The following is a 26,911-nucleotide window of genomic DNA, read 5'->3' as shown; positions in this document are numbered from 1 at the left end:
ATTTCTTTAAAGAAAAAGTAGTTAATTGCATTATTTTTGTGTTATGCATTCTGCTTGTGTGTGTGAGCTGAAATTTAGCTTTGCTTTCATTTCCCATTTCCATGTAATCAATCCATTTGTTCTTCGTAATGTAATTTTAATTGTAATTACAGTTAGTAGGCTATCTTATCTTCTTCTCTTCTTTTTCCGAAGAGTACAAAAATCATAGAGTAGTTCAGTAGCTTTGGTTCCGATAAAAACTATTACAGAAATCTTTCATAAATGATTTCTGATTTAGGGCCTACATTACATTTTTGCTGTGCTTTGAAACGTCTTAAATACGGTGAAACTAAGTTTAAAAACCTTTTACTATTAAAGAGAAAAAATTTAAATTAGTATAAAAAAGCGTTATACGGGAACGTTTGAAAGAAAATCAATCACAAAAAAAAAAATCGCTGAGTGAAAATCTCAAATTATAGTGTAATTTGCCGCTCAAAAAATAAGAGGCCATGATCTTCTCAACATTAGTTATAGTAGATTCTATTAAATTTCTAGTAATCAGCATTTGACTATCAATACCTTTTTCATTTCTTCTAGAAAATCTGAAATGTGATTGAAACTAATTTCTTCAATTTGAATATTTTTAATTTAAACTTTTTTTGGTTTTGTTTTTGCTAAAGATACTAATGAACTTCTAAAATTTGTTTTTAGCTAAGTGATTTTATTGATATGGGCTTCTACTAACACTATCACTTATACGTGATTAGCACATGAATTGCACATATTGTACTGAATTTTCCCTTAATTGTATTTCTTAAGCAGATTTTTTTAATAAGTTTATCAATATTTAGCTAGAGATCTTGAAACTATTCTGTTCAATGTTCAGTCTGTTGTCTGTGGTTTAGTATGTAATCGGAAATCGATTGATATCGATAAACATAAAAACCAATCCAAGTTACTAAGTATATTTAGATTAAATAAAGTACCTAATTCTAGTGACCGTAAGCTAGTAGTTCGGTTACAATTTCATTATTATCGCTTATCTTGAATCATATGCAACGAGACAAAAAATTCTGTTGTGACATTGGCAAGTAGAAGGAATCTTAGTTTCAATTGTCAATTAATCAATAATAGTAATAGTGGTAGTTATAACATACTGAGTGGTTGGCGCACTGGATCCCCACGTGGAGTTTCCGGGTTTGAATCGAAATGTTTGCCCTAGATTCTCTCTTCCTAAGTACTTCTCACTGCTCTCTGTCCGGTGATTGACAATATTGTAACAAGAGGAACTGTCTGGAGGCCGCCAGTGCACCGAAAAAGATTTGAGATGTCAATGACCTCATGCTGACGCGCCTTAAATTTAAGCGCGTCAATTGCAACTTATTTTGCGCCCTGAGGACTTTCAGTGCGCTGTTGACCGGTACTGGCGGACGGCGTTACAGAGTTTTCTCTGTAGACAGGTTTGTCCTACACCGATCTGTGAGCTGAAAATACTCCAGTGCCTCAAAGAACAGCTAAGGTAGTATGCTTAGTTTGAACTCTTGATCTACGGCTTGTTAGAGATCTTGTTTATGAGTATGAGCAAATATTTGCAGTTTTTATGTGAACATCTTATGTAGGATTGGTCTAGGCATCAGATTTTATAGTAGATAAAATAATCATTTTCAGTAGTGCTAATTATTGGAGGTAAAGTAGAACTTCGCCGCACTAAAAATTTGAAGGCGAGGGTGGAATTTTTCTTTTAAAATGTTAGGTCTGTGTAGTGAAAGCGAATAGGTTAAAGATTTAATTTAGATTTTAATACTGCTTTCATTCTAAGGCACTGTAATACGTATATTTTTAGCAGCTTAAAGTCATCTAAAAACCTAATTAATTAGTTGTGTTTATTAGATCATAATCCGCAATGAAAAATCGATATCATGATTGTAAACAGTTCTAAAAGTTACTTCCCTATACCGGTTGATTTAGGAGGGCGGCACCTTATGAATAAGTTCGTAAATTGAGGAATAGTTTACTATGTTGGTTGACATTATTCTGAATAAACTGTCAGCTACATCCGAGACTTATTGGAGGTTTCAACTAGGTTGAATTTTCAGTAATTCCCATCAGTTCGAATCATGTTATTTAATTTGTATACAGTATTTTCGCTGTATACGGTAATTTATTTGTCACAGTGAATTTACGAAAATTTTCACGATAAGAAGTTACCCATTTTACCAAGATTATAAAACGTTTCACTTTAACTTGCCATCGAAACAGTTCATATTAATTTGTACGAGAATATTTAATTTTAAAATTAGCCACCTTATTTTTTTTTTTCAAATTTATTTAGTTATTTACAATCTGTATAAATATATACAATAAATAAATTAGAAGGTGGATGAGATATATTGACGCGTGATGAGCAGGAGGAGAGAAAGTACCCAGCGGTAGCACTCTCTATAGGAAACCGATTATGATGTTGATGTCTTCAGACCTCAAGGAGGTCTCGGGGCCATTGACGTTTCAGTCTACGTCAAGGATTGTCAGGAATGTCAGAGGAGGCGAAAGACTACAACAGCCAGTCAAGTAGGGAGAGCAGTATTGAATCCTTGATATTTCGTCTTGGCGAGTTGGTGTACGAATTGAATGTTGAGGTCGTTGTTAAGTGAGGTTAGTCACGTAGAGAGGAGCGTCAGCTATCTGTCGGAGTAGTTTTGATTGAAATGTCTGTACGTCCGTATGTTTGTAGGTTTGACTGAACCCCACAGCTCTAGTCCGTAAGTCCACATAGGTTTGAGAATAGTGTTGTATATTAAGCGTTTGAGTTCTATTGACAATTTGAAGTGTCGTCTATTTAGTCTGTAAAGCAATTTCGCACGTTTTGTCATTGCTTGTCTTTTAAGTCTAGTGTGTGGGTTCCACGTGAGTCGTTTGTCTATGAAGAGCCCAAGGTAGCGTACCAGATAGGTAAAAGGAAGAAAATTGCTGTTGAAGACAGGTGGACAGGGGCCCCACCAGAGAGTAAACGTGGCACGCTGGAATTTCTGTGGGTTCATTTAAATACGCGACTTCTTCGCCCACGGACAAGTACTGTTTTCTCTCCATTGCTGAAACAATAGCATCAACAATCCTGTGACATTGTTGAACAATGATGACTCCTGAAACCAAATTGGTGGTCTGGTATAACACCAAACTCCGATAATATGAGATTAATACGCTTAAGTAACCGTTTGTCAAGAACTTGTCCTAGAATCGGGTGTAAGCTGAATGGTCTGTAGGATGTGGGAAGGTCAGCAGCTTAACCAGGTTCGGGTTCATTCGCACCACTGAATACTTCCATGACTTAAAAATTTAAATGATAATAGCTGCGCATTCACAAATCATTGTGATCTCAGATTTATTTGAACCGTTATAAATTATGGTTAGTAAAAAAAAATTGAATTTATAATTATTTTGAAACTGATTTTCTCAGCATAAACGTTTTCGTTTTTAGATGATTACTAAAAAGAGAAGGTAATGTATGCACTGAAATAGTGCAGATGATTTATTTTTTTCTCCTTTTGAGGTCCCCTCAAATTAAAAGTGGTTTTTCCGAATCGGTGTGTATTTGTTTTCATGTACTGTTCATTACATTACGAGCACTCCTAGATGTGAATGCTTGTACATATAATGCACAACATACATAGACAATGCAATTACTAGGACCAAATAACAAGAAATATTTACATAATAAGTTTTCATAAAATGAAATTAGCCCTGAAGCACTTTATCAGAACCTAATCTATTTTAACTTTAGTTGGAACCATTTGTTGCTGCTCCGGTAATACTACTTAAATATCGCAAAAAAGTTGAAATTGGGTTTTTCATCTTGAGACTATCGTCGCGACTGTCACGAGAGTTTAGGACAACATCTAACTATTAGAAAACTGAGGTTTGGCTAAAACGATTTTCATACTTCGTACTACAAAATATAAAATTTGCTTGTTACTTACCCACACATTTGTGCAGAACATTCGCTATTATCTGGTGATCAAATTTCTCTTAGAAGTGTTTATAAACACAGTGTTCTGAATTCTCAGCTTTACTATTCTTGCCCTTGAGGCTTAGCTAATATGACTCTTTCTGTAAGAAATTAGCGTTTGTGTAATAATACTGAAGATGGCAAGTGTGCTCTGAATGAGATGGGCATAAAAGGTGATATAGCGAGACTAAGTGAGGACTCCTAGTAATAATTGTTTCGTTAGATCTACAAATTTATTTAAAGCCGATTTCATGGAAAATTCTATTAAAACCTCCCTTTTGGGATCAGAGATGATAGGATTTGAGAAATGTAGTAAGAGCAATTCGTGTTCATACCATACATAATTTTTGTTTTATCATGTAGCACGCCAAAGTTCTTTTTTTATCATAATTGAAAAGATGAATGATATTCTATTTTATATCTGTTCGGAGTTTGAAAATTACTGCATTAAGTTATGCTATCTCATCAATCTGTATTATTTTTTTAATTATACAATTATATTCCATTTCCAAAAAATACTGACTCTTCCTAGTCTCATGTCATCCCAATTCTCCTCACAATTCTTTTTCGCCCATTTTTTTGCTTTCCTGTTAATCTAGCCACTTCCTCTATGTCTTCTTCTCCTCCACCTCCGTACTTGGTGATCGTAAAAGTCTTTTTGGGTTTCCTATTCTGATTTATTTTCATAAGACGGACAAACCATTGATGTTTTTCGGATATTTTATATTTTTGATATATTATTTATAAAGATCGGAGCTTCTACAGTTTTGCCAGATTGGTATTCGACCCCTCTTAGACGACTGTTTCCAATTATCCAAGCATAAATAGGAAGCTAATCGAACGATTTTCCTATTGTACGTATAACTCTCACTTATAATTTAAGCTGTTCGGCGTTCATTTTTATAGAATAAGATATCTACTGTGTAACTTCGCAGGCAAACAAAGCCGCCACTGCACTGTAGTACTGTAGTAAGCAGCATTATAGTCTTGTAGGTTTCAGCAAATTTAGCTTTACAGCCATTTCTTCTTCTTCATGAAGCTGTTGAGGTTAGTTCTTGGGAAAATAATAAATAAATTTTCGTTTGTAATTCGGAATCTAGGTTAACTCCAAATTAGTTAAGAAATATTAACACAATAATTACCATTAAAAATTATTAAATTAAAAATACAGGTCTTTGATAAAAATGCCTATTTTTTCAGGCGGGGCTTAACGTCCAACTACCAATTAGGTGTCGTAGACGGGGGCGGAAGCTCATACATTATTATAAAAAAAAAATTTCTAACATATAAAAATTAGTCATATGCGGGATTCGAAGTGAGGATCTGACCACTAGACCAACATCCGCCTCTGTTAATTTAATTTAACTAATTATTGTAATTTGTTATTTTGGTAATCACTTTTGAGTAGTATATATTCTATAAAAGTGTATTTTTGACTGAAAGTACGAAATATACTGCTTGGATTTTGAACAGGATCAAAGACATTTTATCTAAACCATCGATTTTATCTAAACCATCAAAAAAAAAAAAAGAAAATAAAAAACGCTAATAAAAAGTAAGGATAAAGAAGAATATTAGAAAAGAAATTGCTCCTAGAGTAATAAACAAGTAGTACAGTTCAATTTGGCAGTGTGCCTTTTTCTCGCAAACTACATCTTTACATACCTCATTTGTTACCATATAGTGTTATTTTATGGGGTAAAAAAGACTTTACAAGTATGCGATTTAAACATTATTATATTTGTAACAATATTTAAGAATTCTCTTATCTAATAAAATTGGAACTGTAGTTGTTTTTTAAAATAGTGAAAAATAAAATATATTTACTTTTGGCAGCTGACTAAAAATTATTCTAAAATCTAGTAGTCTGAGGAATTGCAAAAAGCATACTTCTTCTAATTTATTTATTACTGGTTATTGCAAAAAAGTCTCATAACTCTTGTACAATTGTAATAGATATGAGTTTGAAATTACACCATCCTCAACCCAGTTTATTGTCATAGAAAGAAGGAAGCATTTGCACATTTAGCAATAAAAAAAAAAAACTGGCCGTTGCCAAAAGTCTTGCGCTATGAGCAATTATCCCGAGAACGATATCTGCACGTTGACGAAAGAGTCCCCAGAGTCTGAAAGGTAATCGTGTAGAAGATATTTGGTCTCGTGAGGTAGAATAATGATTGGAGAAAGCCGTCTTACCTGGATCTGAAGGAATGGAACAGGGCCTGTTAGGAATGGTTAAACGTGAGAGGCTGACTTGATTAGGTCAACTGGAGAGGATGATGGAGGTAAGAAACGCGAAGAGGCAAGAAGAAGTGGAGATAGGACTGACATGTTTGGCTGGAAGAAGTTGCTACACCAAAAGGGCGTGAAGGAAAGAAAACTTCAGAGTCTCAATTTCTTAGTGAGGATTTAAAGGAAATCTCCTGACTGTATCGCACTTCCTTTCATTTTAATGAACATCATAATTTTGTTCGTTTTCGGTGAAATTTCAAAAACTCAGAAATGTCTTCGGAGTTTTCTTATTGCATTTTGAGAAATATAAAGTATTTAGTATTTTATATTTGTAATGAAAGCAACGCGAGACTTTTTATATCATAATATAAACATATTGAATGAATGTACATTATATCCATAAAATTGTTATACAGGAGATAGTATAATCAGAACAGTACCTTCTGAAGTGGCTGCCTTTATCCTTTTCGTATACGTGCCCATCCGTTTTATTTTATTTAGATGCCGTCTGAGCTTAGCGAAATAAGATATCCGTTTCGTCTGATTTATCACTAGCTTTCCTTTGAGACTTTCATCGTCCGAGTTGTTTTTTTTCTCTAATGTAATCTTTGCAGCTTTCCCGATTACTCGTTTCTCCCAGACACCACCACAGTCAGCATTTTGGTCAATAAGTTGTAAGTTATCTAAGTTACCTTCCAAGAAATAGCTTCTTTCTGAAATGATTTTGAGATCATTTGCTAGGAAAAAAGGAAACTCATTATACTTTCTTTCTGTTTTTCACTGCAGTTACTTTTCTTCAAGACCATCTTGAATATCTAAAGGAACTTTTTTGTTCCATCTTGAATATCTAAAAGAACTTTTTTGTTCCAAAATGACCATCCTCGTACTGAAATAGTTCTTATTTCTTCGTTACTTTGTCGCAGATTTACTAGTCCCTGCCTCTTCTCACTTTTATTTTTACTTAATTATCCCCATTTTATATTTTTAGTATTAATTTGCTAAACGACCTATCTATTGTTTATAATAAACTATATATGAATGTACATTCGTTTCTTGTATCAGGTGTTTTATATTATTTCAAATCTCCTCTTAAACATTAGGGGGAGGAAAGTAGATTCTCTTGGTAGGTAATTCGCTAGTTAATTAATGGAACTGTACTGAACAATATCAAAGTTCAAGAACATATTGAAAGTTTGTAGATTATAAATAGTTATAGTGAAGTTTGATTAGTAGACAAGTTGCAGACAATAGAGAGCATTCTAAAAATAACGATTCTCTATCTTTATACATTGTACATTATCTTGTTTATTTTCGTTAGTAATTTTTTTTTCATTTCAAGTAAAAACAAAATTAAGCATTCACCTTATTTTGTAATTTGTAAAAATAATGAACATATTCAATTTCAACAGTTTGGAATGCATACTCCAATTGGTGAAAATGTATATAATGTAACTCAAATCCGTATCTTTATTAATTATCTGTATTCGGTACTGAGTATTTTTTTCAGGAGTGTTTTGGTTTGACAAATAATTGCCCCCAATTTTTAATTCTTAAATTTGTCTTTCGTTTAGAATACGACTCAATCATTTTCTTAATGAGATTGTTTCTGAAGTTGTATACAATAATTTAGGCAACATAATCTCTTAAAGTCATAAAATAAAAAGGTAATTACTTTAAGTTTATGACTGCCCTCGGACGGCTTCAAACAAAGAGTAAGAAATGGGTACTTTAGAGACAGCCGCTAATCCGTGATATGATATCTCGGAAAGCCTAGGAAAATTAGCCGCAGTCTTTCGAAGATTTCAAAAAAACTTGTGCTGCATTAATTTGTAAGAGAAAGATAATCACGTACAGAGTCGACCGGACATCTTGGTGGCCGACTTGGCTATAAATGTACTAGGAGACTTGGTTGTCTGAAAATAATGTGACTCCTCTTTTCTTTATCTTATTTTATTTATTAATTTTTTGGGTGAGTACGTTCATGACAGAATTTTCGTTTCAGTATTCGTGGATATCTTCTATTATCACTCTGATTTATAGATATCTAGACAATAGACTTTTCACTGAACCTTTTCATATCATTTGTTGCCTTTATAGTGTCATACCTTGTACCTTTTATTTTTCTTTACCAATAAAATCGTTTGGAATCAATTTCTGAGCTAACTGACTCAGAACCACTATCTTCACTACCATCTTGATCCAAGGTAAACTTGACCAGGTAACTCGGGACCCTTCATCGCTGGTGTAATTGGACTTCCAGTTCTTTTCTTCTACTTTTGCGGCTCTTTGCCTGCGGCGAACCTTCTGCTTCCAGCACTGATGAAGCGACTTGCTATGCTCATGGTTATTTGGCTATCTCATTTCAGCTCCTGCCATCGCCATAAGTTCAGCAGCTTCATTTCCAGTCAGTCCGCAGTGGACAGTATATGTTACATTGTGTGGCTGTTTCTTTTTTCTTCTACAACCATCGTGAGGCAGTTTTTACTCTCCATGCGTTTCGGGTTCCTTTGTACTAGAAATAATGTTGATAGCTGCTCTTGTTTCAATGTATCACTACCTGTTTCCAATGCTCATCTGCCAGAGATATTGCCATAAGTTCCCACCGAAATTGGAGGCTAGTAACTGAGACACCCGCGTTGAAGCCTTTTTTCAATCCTTACCAATTGTCAGACTTCCTTTTCATATCTTTTTCCTCAGATTTGCATAATGGACAGATCCACAATTTCTATTCTAACCACACTGGTTACTTCCTGCCAGTTAAGCAAACTTTGATCTCCCCACCTCAAGAAAGCAGCCCAGAGTTCATTGTTTATATGTACTCCATCACTTTTTGTTCCTTTACCTTCGCCGAGATGAAACATCCACAAAAGCTACTAGTCTAATCTACTAATAAATGACAGATTAGTAAGATATCTCTTTCGATTGGTCTCAATAGTAAATAATTACACAAATTAGAGAGACAGGTTATTATCTTCTTATGAAGAATTTTGTTTTTGCAAAACTATTAAAAGCAAATGCCACTTAAAAAGTTTCATTTAGAAAAATGATTGGTTTCCACATCAAGAAGCACTTAAAAAAAATATTTTATTTGAAAAATGGTCACTCATAAGTTGTGAGTCATAACCATCGATGAGAATTGAGATAAAAGAAGGGTGCTTCATACCATATTTTCAGTGGCTAATATCTTAGATAAAATGCTTGGATGATTACGTAGATCTTAATAATAGTTTGATATTTTCAGTTTGCACAACTAAGAATCAGTTAGATTTCAAGAGAAATCATCGTTGTTAAAAACACAAAATATCTATCAGTTTTTCCGTTTATAATAAATAAGAATTCTTTTTGAAAGAATATATACATAAATATATGAACTGGCCCACTTCCGACCTTGTTATTTGGCTGTGTGATGCTAGACACTAAAACATAGAACCTAATTCCTGGGAGTCCACCACCTGGGAAGTACTCCCCTTACAGCTGAGTACGTTTACGAATTCTAAACTTTGCCAAGTTGACGAGATAAGAAAATGAATCATCTTATAAGTGAATTAATTACGGGCACATGATATCCATATATAATTTTTAGGGAGATAAAGATGATAAATATTTTATAATCTCTTAGAAATGTTTGATTAATAAGTTTATCATTACTTAATGTTTTGGTGAATTAAGACTAAATTTTATACTGTTTTGTAACTGTACGAACCACAAATGTTTTCCTACTTCCTAAACTTATACTTTATACTTTTAATACTTCGCGAATTACTAATCATAAAACCATAAATAAACTGATAAATTATTGATATGAGGGGTCGACCGGGTATTTGTAACGCTGTAATTATTACATTAGAGATGAAGTTGTTATTTAAAAAAAAAACATGCTGTGATTATTACATTAGAGACGAAGTTGTTATTTAAAAAAAAAACATTCATTTTTTGTTAAAATTAAAATGTAGCTTCACTTGGATGTAGTTTTAATTTTTATAAGAATTTCTGTTTCATCATGAAAACAAAAATAATATAGTTCTAACTTCGCCAAAACGGAAATTCCAAGTGTTTATGTTATTTATTTCTCAAATGTGGTTTTATTTCTGGTATGTTCCAGGAAAGTTAATTTATTTTATAATAATTGAATTAAAATTATTAATTTTTCTTTCTGCAGGTTAAAGCGATTAGGCTAGTTATTGAAATAGCGCCGCGATTACCCTACAATTCAGTAACTTAATACTTTTAATGTGATGTTCTATATGGCGAAATAGGGTACATCAATTGTGGATTCACATTGAGCATGCTCTATTTAAAAAATTCATTGTTCGTAATTTAGATTCTTCATCCCAAAAATATTTCTCTCCATAACCAGATTCTCTGGAGAAGTTCTAGGAAGAGAGAGGGACCGCTAATACCCAGTTTCTAGTGGTGCATGCCAATACACCTTCCCTTAAATTGAGAGAATCTGGAGGTTCTGAGGATTTTGGGATGGTATATTCCATTCAAATACCTGATCAATAGAAAGTTATATTTTAACAACAAGGTTTTGTAGGGAAATTCTTGGTAATCATGGGAAGCCGCTGAAATGAGAACCACGGCAAGTCATGTACTACAATAGCTTATTATGCCTACTGCCGACAAAGAGGTGCACAACGCACAGTTGTTAGTAATAAACAAGGATTCATAACAAGTTGATCAGAACAAATTGTTATTATAACCAGTTAAAATAGTTACAGGAAAATTTTGTTTGTTACAGATTGTTCGAGAAGGTAGTAATTTATTGTGATACATTTATAAATTTAATCCCGCTATCGTTTGTACTCGGTTTCTATGTGGCTTATGTTGCGGGAAGATGGTGGCAACAGTACACGGCCATTCCTTGGCCTGACAAGTAAGTAAATAATTATTTTATTCCTTAATATATCATTAATTCTCCCGTTACAGTTAAATAAAACGCCGTAAGATGAAGCTCGTTGATCAAAAACTAAGTATGGAGTTCCATCTTCTCCTATTTAGTGTTTAATTTTTCTGTGTTTTGTTAGCAACATAACTCAAAAACCTAAAATGCTGACAATTAAATCTTAAATTTTAACTATCCGTTTGTATACTTAAATACTATGCTGAAAATTAAACCTTACATTTTGACGGTATGTTTGTTTACTTTCATACAGTTCTACTCAATCCAGTAGGTTGTTTTCTTCTCCGCATTTGACTTTCAATCGGCCCAGTTTAGTCAAATTCTACATCTTGCAAACAAATCAGTCGTCGCCATAGCCTCCAAGATGCTCTTCATTCGTCTGGTCAACTTTCTTGGTCTCATTGTACATTCACCCAGTAGAAATATCTTACCATAACCATAACCTGGGCGTCTTTACTTAGCCCTCATTCTTTTTATTCTTTCTTTATTCTCTTCGTCCCAATATTCACTATAGGGGCGAAGTTACCACGGAAAATTTCCGTTTCCCAGCAATTGAGCCAGAGTTAATTAGCTGCCTATGAAGGTCCAAGTTTCAGCCCTGAGATTTCATCATATGACCACAGTTCTTTATACGATTTACATCTTTTCGGACAATCGTTCTCCTTTGCGACAACTGAAATTTGCTAATTTCCACTGCCAGTGTATCATTTTATATTAATTTTCGTACAGTAAACAAAACTAGGTTTACAAGAGTCTCTTCTATGATCTTGGCTTTGAAGTTTTGGCATATCCCTATTAATCCCCTCATCTTTAGATTTCTAGAATTCTCGGGTTACGGCTTAAATTTTCGTTAAACCATTTACGGTATACTTGTGTTCGTAAAGAATTTTTTCTTTCATTTAAACATTGTTCCCAAAATATTATTTACACATCTATCTGGGAGAAGTGAGCTACCACTAAACGCTTTTCTTTTACGCCGTTTTTCAGTCAGGACGATTGATTTTATAATGCGAAAAAAAAGTGTACTCAAATAATTTAGATCAGAACTGCTGCTTTATGTTTTTCCAACAATTTTCATATTATGTTGTTACATTCACCTCATTTTTACTATCTATTTTCTAAGTGTCATTTATTTGTATAAATTATCGTGACAGCACCATTACTTCCATGCGCCGGGACTATCGTGATCTATCATCATGTGATTGACGAGGACTATTTTTTTATTTATTTATTTTTTTTTATAACCTCTTACTGGGTATTGTCTTTTATGCGATAATGAAAGTTTGTAGTTTATTATTTAAACAGGTATTTTCCATTTTCATTAATTTTACAGGCAAAAATCTAATTTTATTTTTTAAAAGGAGTAAATTGTGTAAAGTAATCGCTTTCTATTCAGGAATGGCTTGACGTCCAACTACCAAATTAAATGTCGTGCATAGGACGGAAACAGAACTTTAGCATTAGCATTTTTTTCTAAAAAATCAAAGTAGCTGAACGCAGGATTGAACTGGGGATCTCTAGAGTATTTGCGCTCAAACTTCAAAAAATCAGTCGGTCTCCAACTTAGTTTGAATATAAACTAGCTCTCGAATATGATTCATGAAGTATAGTAATATTGCAGCTGCTTGCATGATGAGCGAATTAAAGCGACAGATTGTGTTTATAGAACGAGCTGCAATAAAACCACAAAATTTACAATTTAACACAAACCAGAATCAATAGGAATTAACATCCTCAATCGTAAATTTTATGGAAAGTGTAAGAATGTGCAAGTAAGTGGAATGTCTAAAACTTCTTATTGTAGAATGCTCTTGTTGGGGTATCAGAAAAGACGCATCTATTCCATAATCCATCTCTGAACAGCAGCCTTGTATTCTTTCGCTTCAGGCTATGATGAAGCTACGGTCTTGTTTTTCTGTTGCCAATAGTGATGTTGTTGATATTATGGGCTTGAGAACATTTACTCAATATGGTTTAATTTAATGAAAATTCCAGGCGAAAGATTGCTCTAATAATTAATTATCCATTTATTATGTTGTAGAATGTTATGATTTCAAATTCCGCTAGCCCCAATTCACCCAATAAAAGATCGTGATATGTATAATACTCCTAAAGCAGTGTGATTTCGAATTCTTTCAAGCCTTCCTCTTTAAGCCTGGTACCGGCTAAACGATGACACTGACATTCTATACATAGTTCCCTATGTATAGGAAGGATAATAATCTTTTTACCTACAAAAACTCATAACTGCATCCAACAAAGGAAGAGAATATATTGCATAATAACATTGCCCGATTTCTTTAATAAACCTTTAGATTATAGTGGCTTATTCCCGTCGCCTCCAGCACTTCCAACAAATTTCCATTTTTCAATTTCCTAAACCATGTTTCTGAAGACAATCACTGGACTGGGACTAAGAATTGTGTTGAGGTTCCCTTTTTAACTAATTCCACCGTTTAATCATTATCTTATATTTTCGGGTACATATTTATGATCTCAGAACAGCTTTCTGGGCACTTCTTCTTCTTCATTCACTAAGTTCATTTGTAGCTCCAACAAATCCGCTCAAAGCCTACTATATCTAAAAAGATACTCATCTTTATAATCTTCCTGCTACAGTTATCACAGATAGTGGCTACTTCATTCATTTTACCAATGGTGTCATAAAGTTTCAAACGTTATAAAGTTGATTTCTTTCCTTGTTTTTGTTGTTTTTGGGCCCAGAAGTCTTTTTGCAAATGGATTTGTCTTTCTTGCAATTGACATTTCAGTTCAATATGCAGCTTCTTCGCTTATAAGAGATTCCAAAAATGCATTTGAAATAGGTGTCTATTAATTTCTACTAGAAATATGCTTTCGTGTGATAAAATCATCTTTGTTCGTTTGTAAATTATTGCCTAATTGTCACCGCCAGTTTGAATTAAATGTGATATTTAAATAGTTGTGTTTATTTAATTCAAAAGCAGTAATCATTGTTTTGTTATTTCTTTACAAAGGGTAGAATTAGTTGAATTGTACCTTGAAAGAGGTGAAGAGCCCATCTAATAATAGAAATAGGGAAAGTTATATATAACAGCATTACTGTCTACAAGATTCAAATCTAGATATTTCCAACAAAGAAAAAGTATACTCATCATCGTACAATCAAATTTTAATTAGCTAAAAACATTGACCTAAAGGCAAACGCTAAATAAATAATTTCAAATCTAATATAATTCTAAAAGAATGAAAAAAAAACAAACAAAGAAACAATACTAGCCGTATACATTAAGTGGTGTCTAGCGGAGAGACACTGGGGAATGTAAATATGTATGGGTTGGCAGAATACTTGGCCAACCTTTTTGAAGGTCTATTATCTGGCTAGTTATCACAATTATATTGATATTTTTAAACTATTTTAATTATTCCCTAGTTAGTTTTGTAATTGTACAAAGAAGTTTAAGGAATATTCTATAGGATGGTTATTTTCCACAAGATTAATGTATATGACTTTACTAGTATATAATTATTTTTTAAGTTCAACAATTGATTCCAAACATCTTCTGACATTGTTCATTTACGCTGAAAATTGTTGGCACTATAAGAGAAGAAAATATATTTTGTTGCTCTAATAATTAATTATTTTGTTCATTATCTTATTATTTATTAATTTATTGTAGATTTCGCTGTTATTGCGTTTTGGTTGGTTAAATCAATGGGTTTTACTTTGGACTTTGTAAATTTTCTTCAATTCTTACTTTCTTTTTCTTTTTTTTTGCTTGAAGTGAGATTTTCTTATTTTTGTTTCAAACGAATCTTGTATTGACTTTCGAGGATAGTTCAATGTGCACTCACTTCTCATATAATATTGTTGGGAGCTTAATGAAAACTGTGTCTAAAGGCTGAAAAAGAGTGAAAGCTGGAAACAAATATGCATAAATGAAAGAACTAACTATAAGAAAAATCATATCTCATACAGCATCCATTTAATCAATGTCAAGAAAATTGTTTTGAAAACTATTTTGGGGAAAAAAAAAATCGTTAAAATCTACAAACTTCATTCTAAACTGGTACTTCCACTCTGTCTAATTTCTTTGAGTTTGCAATTTTACTTAATATTGAATTCTTACTTTAGTTTAGTATTAGTACTGTAAAGTTAATGACCCCGTACATTACACTTAAATTACATTTTAGAGGTGAGCTTATTCCTCTACGTTAAATAAACCAAAAATTTTGAAATAAATCAAACTTAAAAGAAAATTGGTAAGCTAGAGAATTAATGGAAGAGAATTTCTTAAGAATATTCACGCCAGTAAATTTTTCTTAAATTAATAAAATGATAAGTGATCCCAACGATAGTGCGGTTCTTATCTTAAAGTTAAATTTTACACACTTAAGAATAATAGAAATTTTTCTAGAAATGTACATTAATAGTTTCATTTAACATTATTTTGAAATGGGAAAAAATTTTATAGCATATTTTTAAAAGACATTGCAGCAATGAATTTAATTGTTAGTTTTGATATAAAAGTATTGTTTAGACTTTATTTAATGATGACAACATATGATGTGACTGGTTAACTTTATTTTTTTCTTTTTCATGAATATGAAAATTAATTACCTTTCTTACCTTTTATTCAAGATCAATTTATGGTTAAGTTAGTGATATTAAGGGAAGATATAAGCTATGCGGTTAGCGTATTGGACCCGGGTTCGAATCTAGCTGCTGACCCTTAGATTTTCTGTTTCTAGGAACTCTTCCAGCTCACTGTCCGGTGATGGACAGTGTTGTCTGTAACAAGAAAACACTGTCTGGAGGCCGGTAGTGCACTGAAAAAAAGCTCCTGGTGCCAATAGCCTTAAATCACTAAAAAAAATAATAATAATAAAAACATAAAAATATAATTTGTGATATTCGTTATTTATTTCTGATTTTGAACATGTACGCTATTAAGTTTATGTACTTTTTTAAGAGTAATGCATTCCTTGGCGCTGTATGTGGGAGGAAACGATGAACAGGGTCGTATTTTAAGAAGAACCTTGATGAGGTACCTCAATTTGTCTCTAGTACTCGTCCTCCGATCTATCAGCTCCGCAGTTAAACGTCGTTTTCCGACTATGGATCACATCGTCGAGGCAGGTACAATCTTTATAAAATAGTTTTATGTTGCAAAAATGTGGATTTGCAAATAATTTATAATTGTTATAACATACTTTGTTTCTTATAGTATACAACTCACTTTTATGGTTGTTTTTGTTTTAATTATAGTAACAATAGATTTGAAAATATATCTGGTTAATTTATGTGATATTTTAAGACAAATTTTATCTTTATTCAATTGTGCCATTAGTGAAGAAGATAAGTATTAGTTGTCAGGATTTATGATGAATGAAGAGAAGTTGCAACTGTCAGGTGAACCCTGATTTGCAAAGACATTTATGATGGAATTAAGCATGATGAAAAGTGAAGATTAAGGGTTTTTTTTTCATTCTGCACATGACGTCAAGTTGATCGTAAAATATCATGTAGGAAGCAAAAGAAAAAAGAAGCAGTAGCATCTATATTAATATAAAATGTTACCACGTAATTACTTTTAAGACAAAATTTATGGAAAAATTGCCCAAAAGCTGGTACAATTTACATATTAACAGAAAGATGTAAGATCGATACCTAACAATAATGACGTGTTACAAATTTCATTTGATATTATATTTTCACATCCAAATATAAAAGGATAAAAACATAAAAAACAAAATAAATACAGAGAAAAATAATTCGTTTGTTAACTCGGAAATCTTTCTGACTTTGAAGAAGATTATTAACGACTTCAAGCCACGAGCAGCTAGTTTGGGCTTAGTGAGAAATGCCTATGCGGTTTCTCTCTTGCATTTTACTGAAGCTTCTCGCAGGCTGTGGTCAATAATTGAGTACAATACGCCAAATTCTCCTGAGACGTTTTTTTGTGATTATGCAAGGATCCTTTTCTCTAGCCCAAAAGTGCTGAATTATGATATATGTCGCCTTAAGCTAAACTTCCTCTCCTTGCTTATTGTATTATGCTTTAGTTTTGCAACCACTCTTAAACGTTAGAAATGTAAAGATTTACTCATCCTGAGTAGACAAGGCCTTCTTTCTTTTCTTCCCTAATTTTGAAATGTTTTTCTTTAAAAGGAGTGGTGTTAAAATACGAATGTTTAGATTCAACTGGGCCATTTGAATTAGCTTTTCGTAAGTTGATAAAACATAAACTGCGAGTAAAACTAGAAACTAGTAAACATCATTGTATGCAAAAACAAAGAGTTTGAAGAACTAAATTTTATTAATAGAATTAAATAGCCAAAAATATTATATCTCTCATTTTTCGTTTGGAGCATGAGGTAAATGTTTTCTGAGTAAACTTTTATTTATTTTAAATTTTAGATCTGTTTAAAAACCAGGTTGGCTAGTTTTAAAATTTAATAACATCCAGTCGAAAACAATTTGCTAGTAACCAGGCAAACTCCAGACTAATCTAACATAAGTTGACTTATATTAATGGTGGCAGGTTGTTTATAAATAGTTTCATCTTCAACTACAATTTTACGCAAGATTCACGCATTTTTTCTTTACTATTTTTTGATATTTCATATAAGGCTTCGTTTATTAATATATTATGATAACAACTTTTTTTTACTTATTTATTTAATTAAATTAATAAATCTCACTTTTAAGTATGATTTTAATAGTATTTTTTTAATAGTTAATAAAAGGTTTGGTATCACTCTGTAACAAAGCATGTTGCTGTGATAAAAAAAAAATAAAGTGATACAAATCTTTTTATTCAAATGTCGAATAATACCGTCATGACATTTTGAATGTTAATTTAATTCTCTTCCTTTCTTTGTGGCATTAATACTCTGTAACTTTCTTAGATGGTAACTATGGAATATAGTTCAGAATCTATGTCACTTTTATTGAATGTACTTTGCTAATGTGTGCACATAAATGATGGAATTAGCACCAGTTAGTCTAAGAAAATTGCCCCTCCAAAAAAAAAAATCAAGACTTCATTCTTATTACATGAATTCAAGTATTACTTCATTCAGTATTAGAATAAATTGTTTCTCTCTTTTATTTATAGGATTCATGACACCGCTTGAATTAGAAATGTTTCTTTCCGTCCCTAACGTAGAATTTAACACTTATTGGATCCCATGTACATGGTTCATATGTCTACTTAAAGATGCAAAAAAGAATAAAATGCTTATAAATGACATGCAAGGATTAAAATTAATTATGGAGGTAATTTAATTATTATTATTATTATTATTAATGTTCTTAAAGGCAAATATAAAAAATAAATTTTAAAAATAATAAACTTTGAAATTTTTTCTACGCCGGCCAAACATATTTAGCACCATACTTTTATCTATTTATAGCTATTTCTATTATTATCAAAAGCTATAATGGCTTTTCGGTATATTTTTCTTTTGTATTAATTAAATATTTCCTGTAAATTTTAAATTTTTTTGTGAACAAAATTCCTAATAAAGATTTTTCTTTTTGGTATTCTACTTTTAGGAGTTTAATGAATTCAGGTCTAAATGTGGTCTTTTGTGGAGTTATGATTGGATATCCATACCTCTGGTTTATACCCAGGTTGGTATGTAAGTATGTAATATAAATTTGGCTATTTTTTTAAATTTAGGTAGCATTTATAATTGGAACTCATAGTCAGTTATTACATAAAATGGTAAAGATAGATCTAACAAACATTCACAAATATAATTACACTTAGATAACTGAACAGTTATTTAAAATCACTTCATTCAAATGTGCTGTCATTAGTCCCCAATTTCATAAATATTAAAAAATAAATATTCGATTATTGAAAAGTAATTGAAATAAATATTAAATTGTTAAATGATGTAGAGTGCAATCTACCGTTTATTAGTACTTTTACCATAACGCAATTAGTACTTTTGGCTATAACTGTTGGGACTGAAGTTACCAAGAATATCCAAATATGTAATAATAATAAACTTTTATTAAATAAAGCAAAAGCAATCATAAATTTAAAATATGATTTCCTAATTCAGTGTAACAAATTTTATGAAAAAAATGCATGATTGCTATTAAGTTTTTAGTTTTATTTTGAAAAGTTCTTTAGTTTTATTTAAGTATTTAAAGTAATTTTCTTAAATAAGCTTCTCACTCTTCGGGAATCAATATCCACTAGAAAGAAAAACGAAGACGGTACTTTTGATCAGCGGTGTTCAATTTTGTTTTTAAATTTAGAACTATGTATTTTTATAAAATAAAAAATGTTAACTTACGGAGAAATAACAGATAATATTAATGAGGAAAGGAATTAGCGTGATCAAATGTATCCACTTCACTAAATTAAAATGGTTGCAGTTGTTTGTAATTAGAACAGAAATTATTATAAGTATCCAGTATCTGTTCATTAATTATCGAAGTTTTATATTTACAATATTTATTTCTGTTATTAACATTTAAAAGGCACGCTCATTACATGTGTATATTTTGCATGCTTTGATTGGAGAAATGGTCTTTAAAATATCACCAGCGACATCATTGGTATGAATTAGGTTTTGTTACTATTAACTTATTTTTTAGAATACTTATAACGATTATTTTTCTCGACCGATTATGTTGCAACTGGTCAACTTTGGAAATCTATTTAATGAAGAAATTATGTGATGTTCATTTTATTCTTTATTAGGTAGTGACTTTGGCTACGTATTCTTTTTTCCTTGCTGCCCTTGTAGGGAGGCAGTATGTCGAAGAAGCAAAGAAGCAATTACAAATGGAAATTGATATTTATTTACCAGTGTTTACAATATTGCAATTTTTCTTCTTCATGGGCCTTCTTAAGGTAAGTTGGTTACAAGAAACAATAACTGGGCTGGATTCTGCAACATATTACAATGATTTTTTTTACTGTATTCAATAACTTGATGACGGTTTCTTAAGCTTCCGCAAATTACAAATTATAAACTGAACAATAAGACCTTGAAAATATGAGAATATTGTTTAATCCTAGCTTATGCTGAATTGAATTTTCTGAGTTAATTATTTATATATTTTTTGACTCTCCTACAAGAATAAATTCTCAGAATAAATTTTTCGAATAATCCGAAAATGTGTTGAATATCAAACTGCACAATCTGGAGCTAACACATTCAACCTCTTAAATTTGTTACTTACGCTGACGTTTAAAGCACGACTCACTCACAAGGATGGGGAGGGTCAAATTTTATAGTTGAAGAAAACTGAGGTACAAATTATGATACAACTGTGTCGAGATAAAAATATTGTGTAATTAGAACACCTCTTTTGAAAGCCTAATACGATTTAATTCTTAAAATGAAAACAAAGTGATCAGTTTGGGATTTCTAGGGATGACCGTTTAAGCCGTTACATTTTGTTATTTTCTCTGATATTATCACAATTGATAGAATAGACTCCGCGGTAGTAACATCTTTAAGGATCTGGGTTTCACAGCCATCTCAACTAGAAATGACAAATCCTAGCTTATACTCAAATATAGCCAGACATTTTTTAGGTTTAGTATTTCGACATTCAGTTTCTTTAGTGTCAAGTGATCTCAAATTGTATGATATTAAACCTTCCATCTTAGGTTTGTATTGAATTGACTGACTGGATTTTGACCAAACTGCTTCCCTGTTTCCAGATATATATGAAACCTCTTTTCTTTGTTCGTTTTGACAAATAATGTTGCTTTTTATTTATTTATGAAGAACCGTATTGCTTAAGGATTGTCACGTATTCATTAAAAGTGCTTTAGTCATCTAAAGGCATTGACGCCCGGAGCCTTCCCAGTGCATTGCCTCCTTTCATATAGTATACTCTCTCTAAATAAAACAGTCCACTACCAAAAGTCAGTTGCAAAATCTTGTTAACCAAAAAAATTTTTTTTTAATGTAAGTCGAATAATTCGAAAGAATACCATTAGATTATCCTATGGAAATTATTGAGGTGCGGTCAATAAATATTGTAAACAAATTACAATATTTATAATAAATAACCTCAATAATTTCTCTAGGATAATCTAATAACAACGGTCGAAAACCTAAACCATCATAAAGAATACAATGAAATTTTATTATTGCAGGTAGCTGAACAGTTAATAAATCCATTTGGTGATGATGATGAAGACTTTGAATTGAACTGGTTAATTGATCGTCACACTAAAGTCTCATATTTGGGAGTGGATATACTGATGGCGAAAGCGCCGCCATTAGTAAAGGATAAATATTTCGATGAAGTTAATCTAACGCTACCATATACTGGTGCAGCTTTTGCATATAAGAAAAAAACGTATAGAGGATCTGTTCATAATATGCAGTATGTTGGTTTGTTTGTTGTTTGATTTTGACATGCTTGATTTATTTATTTATTTGAAAATCAGTCAAACTTTGATTCAAGAAAGAAATACTAAGAGCCAATTTTCAATTATTTTTTACTGCAGTGATTCGTTTTTTTTACATAGAGTTAATGTGGATGAAAGTACAGTTCAAACATTCTAAAAAAATACATTATGTTTTAATATATTCATATTTAATTGCTTAAGAATTAGTGGTGCAGATAAGTGGATGGAAATCGCCACATTTGCCCATGAACAAATGCGAGGTGAGTATCCAAACTCTCGCCGTATCCAACTTGTATTTTATTCATGGTTCAAAATGCACCACTGCAAGCATGAGCATGACAAATCCGCATGATTTAATTCATCGGGTTTTCGTAAAATGCAGCGGATTGTAACGAGAATTTAAGTAACTTTAAACATTTTATTGGATTTATTGAATATTCTTAGAAAACAAGCACGAATTAATTGGTGCTTGTCAAAAATTTATCCTTATTTCGTCTTATTTACTCCTAGAATTCCAGTAACTTTTTTTAACGTAATCAAAATCATATTTTTATAACCAAAAATGGGAAACAACCTCTGTTAGTAACTTCTCCGATTCTGGAGCATCACGCTAAACCCAAAAAGGAAACCTATATTGTGTGAAGCTTCATTTGTTAAAAAAAAAAAAAAAAAATTTAGTTTGTAGAAAACGTGTCAGTTAGGTTCTTTAGAAAAGAAATCTCATGAGTGTACAAAGCAGATTTTTGTTCCAATTAAGCGCCTCGCCACTGCTGGCTGGACTCCTGACAGTCTAACTTCACTTACATTACTGGCAGCTGTTTTAACTGGCCGCTTGGGTGTCTAGGTAGGGAATAACTAAGGGTACAAGAGACCACTGCAGCCTAGCTAATTGCTTTTATTCTTTATATTTTTATTGTAATTTTTTAATTTTTGTAGCTCACAGAATGCTAGATTATAACCGCCCTTCTTGTTTTATTTATAATGTTCGCATTACTTCATTTTTCTTTGTGTAAGAAAAATATAGAGTAAAAAAAGTGAACAACTTTGCCATACATTTACTTTATAAAGTACATAATATTTCATTAATATTATTTACTAAACAGTTATATATGAAACTATTTGCGTAAATGTTGTTTATATGATTAAGACGTCTGCGGTAATTGCCTCCAAGTAAAACGAAATGAAAATAGTAGTAACTGTACTTGAAGACTGAAGTTACTACACTATTTTTGGCAAAAGTTTGGGGATTCCGTATTAATAAACTAGTGCAGCATTTAGTGTTGTGGTTAAGATTTCAAAAACTTATATCACTCTCATATATGGTGGAGTAAATTAAATTCGGCCTTTAAGGAGAATGAAATTATAAATTAAATTTCAAAACAAGTTAATTATTGATTAATAGGTATAATTTCTTTTAGATCAATCTTAATACAATTTATAAATAACGCTACAGCTTATTTTTTGTACTGGTATCACTAGAAAGATCAGCTATGAATATAAATTATAAAACATTTTGGACTGTATCTATTTTTTAACATTCCTTCTAGAACCGGAAAATAATATGAATTGTTATGTTTAAGATACCAATATTTGTGTATCAGTTTGAAACTGCTTGTCCACTATTTATTGTTTGGGGTTTGTAATATCTTACATTTGAAATGTATTTAATGAGGTGAGTTCACAAAGTAAGGTAAATTAGCAATATAAATATGTACTATAAACAAGAAAAAAATCTATCTTTTTACGCTATTTTTGTTTGCATTTTACTTTTTATGTAATCTTGTCCGTTCACATAGGCATTTATTCTTCTTGATTTAAACTGATGCCAAATAATTCTATCATTATCCAACTTAATCAATGACCATAAACAGATTTGCTATCGATGAATCACAACTGCAATATTGTAACTCAACGCTGCATTGCGGCATGAATCTACAAACGAGATCATTTGTTAATAAATAAGACACTTTTTATAAATTATTTTGATAAAAATAAAGAACGACAGCTGTAGGCCTGAACCTGCGAGTAGATTACCTTAAATTCGTAACTGTTGTAATCAGTGTTCCCTCTAATTTTTTGTGACCTGTGTGCACACTTTTTTAAGTGTGTGCAGTTTTTTTTCCAAAATAAACAAATTTTGTGCAGCAATTTAAAAAAGTGCGTATAATAAAAAGAAAAGACAATACAATAATAGTATTAATATTCAGCCAAATTTTGTTCCTACTTATACGCATTGACTCGAACTTACAGCATACCACACATTACAACGGAACACAATGAAAAAAACTACCCTAAAATAAAGTCAAATCATTAGATCGTGAAGACAGAATATAGCTGATTAGTGTGACTTCCCTTTTCGATTCATATGGAAAATCAGAAAATTTAAATACTTAGAATGTAAAAACGTTGTCTGCTTCTAATTTTTTAAATTAACACATTCGTCAAAACAAACAAACAAGAAAGACAATTCACAATTACTTATTATTGAACAATTTTAGAATTAAGGATTACATTTTTTATGAATGGCATTTATTTTATAACTTCTCTCTCCAGCCTTTTGGTTTTAACCATTCTGCATAAACTTAACTTAAATTTACATTGTTTCCGTCATTCATATACGATATGATTTTACTCTCATCAGCATATCCATATGTTCCTGCAATCGATTTCTTTGTTTCGTTTTAATCAAAAAATTTTCGTGCGCGCAAATATTTTTCATGTGCGCTATGTTTAAAATGTATGTGCGCGCGCACACGCGCACAGCTTAGAGGGAACACTAGTTGTAATCGGACCCGACTTTGTGAACCGTCTGCATTTCAATTTAATATAATTTACTGATTTGCTCTTTCTAAAATACTCCTGTATATATTAAGAGAAATTCACTTTTCAGGGTACCAGAGGATCAACAATCAATGTTCTTACCAGAAATTGCTGAAGAAGAAGAACAAGAAACAAGCAGGAATACTCCTAAAAATTCTGTACCAAATCTGTTGATGCCAACACCACCAACACCTTCTAGTGCACCAGCAGGTATCTGGCGGTAAGACGTCTGTCCTACCCCTCCCCAAGTATTAACTTTTTTTTTTGTACTAGTTTACGTTATTTTGTGACTTTTTATCCTTTTCTTTCTTTGTATCCCATCATACTGCATGTACTGATTACAAACTATAGTAACAATAGATTATATACAACTGCAAACAGTGGCAAATTGATAACAGTGGGTTACTCGAAAAATGAATGCTGTGCATTGCTTAAATAATAAAATTCACAGATGTCCATTCTTAACTTGCTAAAATTTAATACAAATAATTTGCACTCTACTAACCAGATAGATACAAAACAGCACAGAGATAGATACAAAACAGCACAGTCCAAAAATATACGGTAAAAACTGATCCATTAAGGCGCCTCAATAGCTGAGCGATTAACTTTTAGGTATTAAACAATAACTAATGGATTATGTAATTTATTTAAGGAACTTCTTACATCTCACTAACTGGTGATGGACAGTGTTGTCTGTAACGCGACACTGTTGTCTCGTTGGACATGTTGTCTGTAATACTGTCCGGAGGCCGGCAATCACTGAAAAAAGCTCCGGGCGCCATTAACCTTAGATGTTGACGCACCTTAAATCATTTTAAAAAAATAATAAAATAGGACATTGAAGAGGGAAATCCTTCATCAACACTTGTGAATTCTGGATCTCGGTCTTCAAAAAGTTGTGCATCGCTAAGGTAGAAGACAACACTGTGTTCTGAATTGCGAGCGTCCCTCGCAGCTAAGTAGTAAGCTCCCACAAAGAGTAAAAACCCACATTGGCTTAGTGACCGGTTCACTCTTTGAATCAAAATTTACATGTTTTATTTAGTTTCCATGTTCATTTTATGCGAATGGCACCCATGAGCGCTGCACCCTTGCTCCCCTCATGCCCTGATATTAATTTATGCATTGTACTGCTTGATAAAACGTAACGTACCCTTTTCTGAAATATCTATGCTTTCAATTATCATAATAATCCATTTGTCATTTTCCTAACATTTTACAATAATAAATAATGTATGTCACAATATGTAGATAAATCTTTATCACGAGTGTACATACATAATGTCCTTTATTTATTTATCTATTTTTACTTTATTGCAAGGTAGAGTGAAAAAACATTGTAAATAAACAATCGTAATTGTATAGATTTAATTTCGTTTAGAAATTGAGCTAATAACATTAATTATTTTCGAAATATTAATTTGAATAATTTTTTTAAAAAATGTAATTATTCAGAGTTACAAAATATAAAGCATTATAGAACAATCATACAAATAGAACTTGTAACATAGAAAAGCACTTGATAGAATTTGTGAATCATTGTACATTCATACAAGCTATCCTAATTGGAAACAACACAGCCTACATTTTAGTGAACTAATATTTAGTATAAAAATAAAAATTTAAATAAGTTTAATGGTTCTTAAAGCTTACAAAAATTACTAAAAAGACCTAATTATATTTTTTCTGACTCTACCTTGCGGCTTAATTTATTATCAAAACAAATCTCACATCAATTAATTGTCAAACTTTCTTGTTTATTAAAAATAAATAAATAAAAATCAATTTTGAGAAATTTACTACATAATAGGAGATGTGAATTCATTTAAATAGGTTACCTCTTGGAACATTTGGAGTTCTGTTATTTCCCAATAATTAATTTTACTATATTTATTTAGTTTGTCAACATGGTTAAATGTGAGTGTAAAGTGGTCCTATAAAAGTCTTGTGAGTCGAAAACATGGTTAAATGTGAGTGCAAAGTGGTCCCATATAGGTCTAGTGAGTTGATGTGGTGGTTTAACTTTAAAGTGCTTGCATTCTTAAATTCCATAAATTTCAGATTAGTATATGTATAAGTGCACAGATAATATGCATTCAGCAAGAGTAATCATGGCGATGACTAAGACTAATGGTTTGTGATTGAAAAAATTAGTCACGACTAATGTTAATCATGATTATTTTATTTAGTCGCGCTTACGACTAATTTAATCATGATTAAATGTGACCACGATTGAATTAGTCATGACTAATTAGTCGCGACTAAATTTTTAATCACATTTTTAGTCACGACTAAAAATATTAGTCGCGAATAAAAATTTTGCCCAACTCTGATTTAGTTCAGTTAATTGTAGGTATTTGGCTAACTAGCAAAATTGATAGAATATTTTATTTTAGCCTTTTCTTAGTGTGATTTATTACGATGTAATTTCCTGATTGAGTTTATCTGAACAGAAGATTGTCCACTTGTAAAATGATATTTTTTTTTTTTGCTGATAGTACAACTAAAAATCGAATGTAACTCTGAAAGCTTCGCAATTCTTGTGAATTAAAAATATTAAAAAAATTATTCATAAAGATTTACCTTTTCCAAGAG

General features: G+C 31.6%; 1 protein-coding gene across 7 annotated transcripts in view; it reads left to right on the top strand.

The window, feature by feature from the left end:
* Positions 1-26,911, top strand: part of LOC141458681 (bestrophin-4-like) — a 33,014-nt gene that overhangs the window by 3,356 nt on the left and 2,747 nt on the right. For 2 of the 7 annotated variants that reach the window (XM_074136986.1, XM_074136982.1), the window contains 7 exons: positions 10,956-11,090; positions 16,070-16,236; positions 18,218-18,378; positions 18,658-18,735; positions 19,823-19,975; positions 21,236-21,468; positions 24,384-24,523. In XM_074136986.1, the coding sequence (XP_073993087.1) occupies positions 16,074-16,236; positions 18,218-18,378; positions 18,658-18,735; positions 19,823-19,975; positions 21,236-21,468; positions 24,384-24,523 (928 nt within the window). In that variant the 5' untranslated portion in view covers positions 10,956-11,090; positions 16,070-16,073. Of the gene's footprint in view, positions 1-563; positions 1,499-1,552; positions 7,528-7,622; positions 10,862-10,955; positions 11,091-16,069; positions 16,237-18,217; positions 18,379-18,657; positions 18,736-19,822; positions 19,976-21,235; positions 21,469-24,383; positions 24,534-26,911 lie in introns of those variants that run through there. The other 5 variants (XM_074136987.1, XM_074136985.1, XM_074136989.1 and 2 more) reach the window with 5 other exon arrangements.

The sequence above is a fragment of the Rhodnius prolixus genome, unplaced genomic scaffold, assembly GCF_049639745.1.
Source record: "Rhodnius prolixus isolate KJV_2025 unplaced genomic scaffold, Rpr scaffold_5, whole genome shotgun sequence".
In the NCBI taxonomy this organism is placed as follows: domain Eukaryota; kingdom Metazoa; phylum Arthropoda; class Insecta; order Hemiptera; family Reduviidae; genus Rhodnius; species Rhodnius prolixus.
The sequence above is the reverse complement of the archived record's forward strand: the minus strand, read 5'-3'. Positions and strand labels throughout refer to the sequence as shown.